Source organism: Vicia villosa, linkage group LG2 (genome assembly GCF_029867415.1).
Source record: "Vicia villosa cultivar HV-30 ecotype Madison, WI linkage group LG2, Vvil1.0, whole genome shotgun sequence".
NCBI lineage: Eukaryota > Viridiplantae > Streptophyta > Magnoliopsida > Fabales > Fabaceae > Vicia > Vicia villosa.
The window spans coordinates 179,406,068-179,408,096 of NC_081181.1; the positions used below are offsets into that span (position 1 = coordinate 179,406,068).

The 2,029-nt window shown below is 29.9% G+C and overlaps 1 protein-coding gene across 1 annotated transcript; it reads right to left on the reverse strand.

Moving 5' to 3' along the window:
• Positions 1 to 246: 246 nt before the first annotated feature.
• LOC131647560 (uncharacterized) lies at positions 247 to 1,180 on the reverse strand. The gene is made up of 2 exons (XM_058917448.1): positions 1,022 to 1,180; positions 247 to 940 (listed from the first exon to the last, which is right to left on the reverse strand). The coding sequence occupies exons 1-2, from the start codon at positions 1,095 to 1,097 to the stop codon at positions 432 to 434; spliced, it is 585 nt and encodes a 194-aa protein (XP_058773431.1). The 5' UTR covers positions 1,098 to 1,180; the 3' UTR covers positions 247 to 431.
• Positions 1,181 to 2,029: the final 849 nt, after the last annotated feature.

Below are 2,029 nucleotides of genomic sequence, written 5' to 3' on the forward strand. Positions count from 1 at the left end.
AACTCATTTATCTTGCGTTTGATTTAAAAATTATTTTTCACATGACCAAAATAAAAATAAAAATTTAGAAGACACATTAAATATTCATATAATTTTATACGCACAAAATAGATATTATAAATACAACTTTTATATAAAACTAATAAAGTTGATATTATATTTAAATCATTCTTTGACTTTGATTATATAACAATCGAACATTATTTTAGATAGAAAGTGACATAAATTATTTTGAACACAACAAAATATATTAATAATATATTCCATAACAAAAATATCAATATCATCCTTATTGTATAAGCTCAAATACATTATACACACTTTATTGTATATAGCTAGATTTATTGTTGGTGAGCAACTTCCTTATTACAAACAAGACATGATTTAATTCATTAATATTAAGAAGCATCCAAATAGATATATCATATTTATTAGAATGGTGAGAGTGCTGGTGCAGAAGCCGTGAGTTTATTGTCTTGAGGAGAAGATTGTGGAGAAGTGGCAAACAATTGAAGAGAATGAAAAGGTGGAGGTGCAACAATGCCAGAGCTTTTGATCTCAGCCATTTGTCTACGACCAGCTTGAGCTTGACATAAGTTTGGAAGAAACACACCTTCACCAGCAGCAAGGTTGAAGTATAGATCAACAATATTCGGACAAGTTTTGTAACACTCAGGAGAACAAAGATTCTGTGTGAAACTTGATTCAACAAGAGAATCAGATGAAATTCCAAATGATTTTCTCTCCAAACCACAAGATTTAATACATTCATCACTTTCAATATGATCTTTCAATTTATCAGCTTCAATCTCTGATGTCTTACATGTATATTTTTCTAAACCATTTCTCTTCACATGCTTCTCAAGCACACAACGTTTTCCAGCATATGATACTGCAAATGCACATTTGTCTTCATTCAAATTCTCACATTCTATGACTCCTGCAATATTATTAATTAATTAATTAATATCAGAATTCATTTTCTTAAAAATATATAAAGTTGAGAAATGAATTTACTTACCAAGAGTTCCTTGAACAGCAACAAAAAATACAAGGCCAATTGTTACCAAACATCTCAAGCTAATGTTAAAGGCCATGAGTGATGATGGATGAAGCACAACAAGACAATTGGAAATATGGTACTACTAGGAAGGAGGAATAATATTGTTGGAATATGGATTATAGCCACTTTCCAAGTGTATTTATAGACCTTTTTTTCTAATGGGGAACTTGACACGTTCTCTTGAAAGAAAATAAATACTAATATTTATTAGTTTGTTGAGACTTTAATGTTAGTCATAATAATAAGGCAGGAAAAAAGAATGCTTCATCACCATTTAGACTCAATAATAAAGTAAAATGCATCATGGGTTATTTAAGTTGTTTAATTATGTCATCTTACTTTCTCCTTAATTATAACATCAGTTTTTTTTATCTTCTTTTATATTTTAATAAAATTATTTTCAAAATTTAACAAGTATTACATTTATAATTTATTTATTATTATACTTCTATTCTATTTGAAGTACCATTGAAAAACATAAATTATTTTTAGAAATGCATGGTGGTTGAATTGGATTATGGTGTTATTTAAGAATTTGTTGACCCTTTTTCAGTTGTTCTTTGCTAGTGATAGTATGTTTAGGATTAGAGAAGGTTATCTTTTGATTTGATATGCTGTGATTTGGTCGATTTAGAAATCTCGAAATGATATTATGTATTTATGTTCTCAGGCACATTGATGAATTTGAAGGATGTCAAAAACTGGAGCATTCTCTTAACTTAAGGTTCGTGGATAACTCATGTGTTTTTTCGGTCTTACTTGATAATCATATCTTGTATTTGAACCAATAACAATTTGAGTATCAGCATCCTCCCCCTCTAGGATGTTCTTGGTGCTTTGATGGAAGTAGATGTTCGACTTCTCTGCTCTTGCATAAGGGAGTTCTAGCAACGTTATTGTTTCTTTTTGTTTTATAGTTGGGTGTTTCTAGGGGTGTCAACTTGCCTCCGTTAGCGGGGATCCCCG

Coding starts and splice junctions, on each gene's coding strand:
- LOC131647560 (XM_058917448.1), bottom strand. CDS start 1,097: ATGGCCTTTAACATTAGCTTGAGATGTTTGGTAACAATTGGCCTTGTA. Junction 941..1,021: donor TGCTGTTCAAGGAACTCTTG/GTAAGTAAATTC, acceptor ATAATATTGCAG/GAGTCATAGAATGTGAGAAT.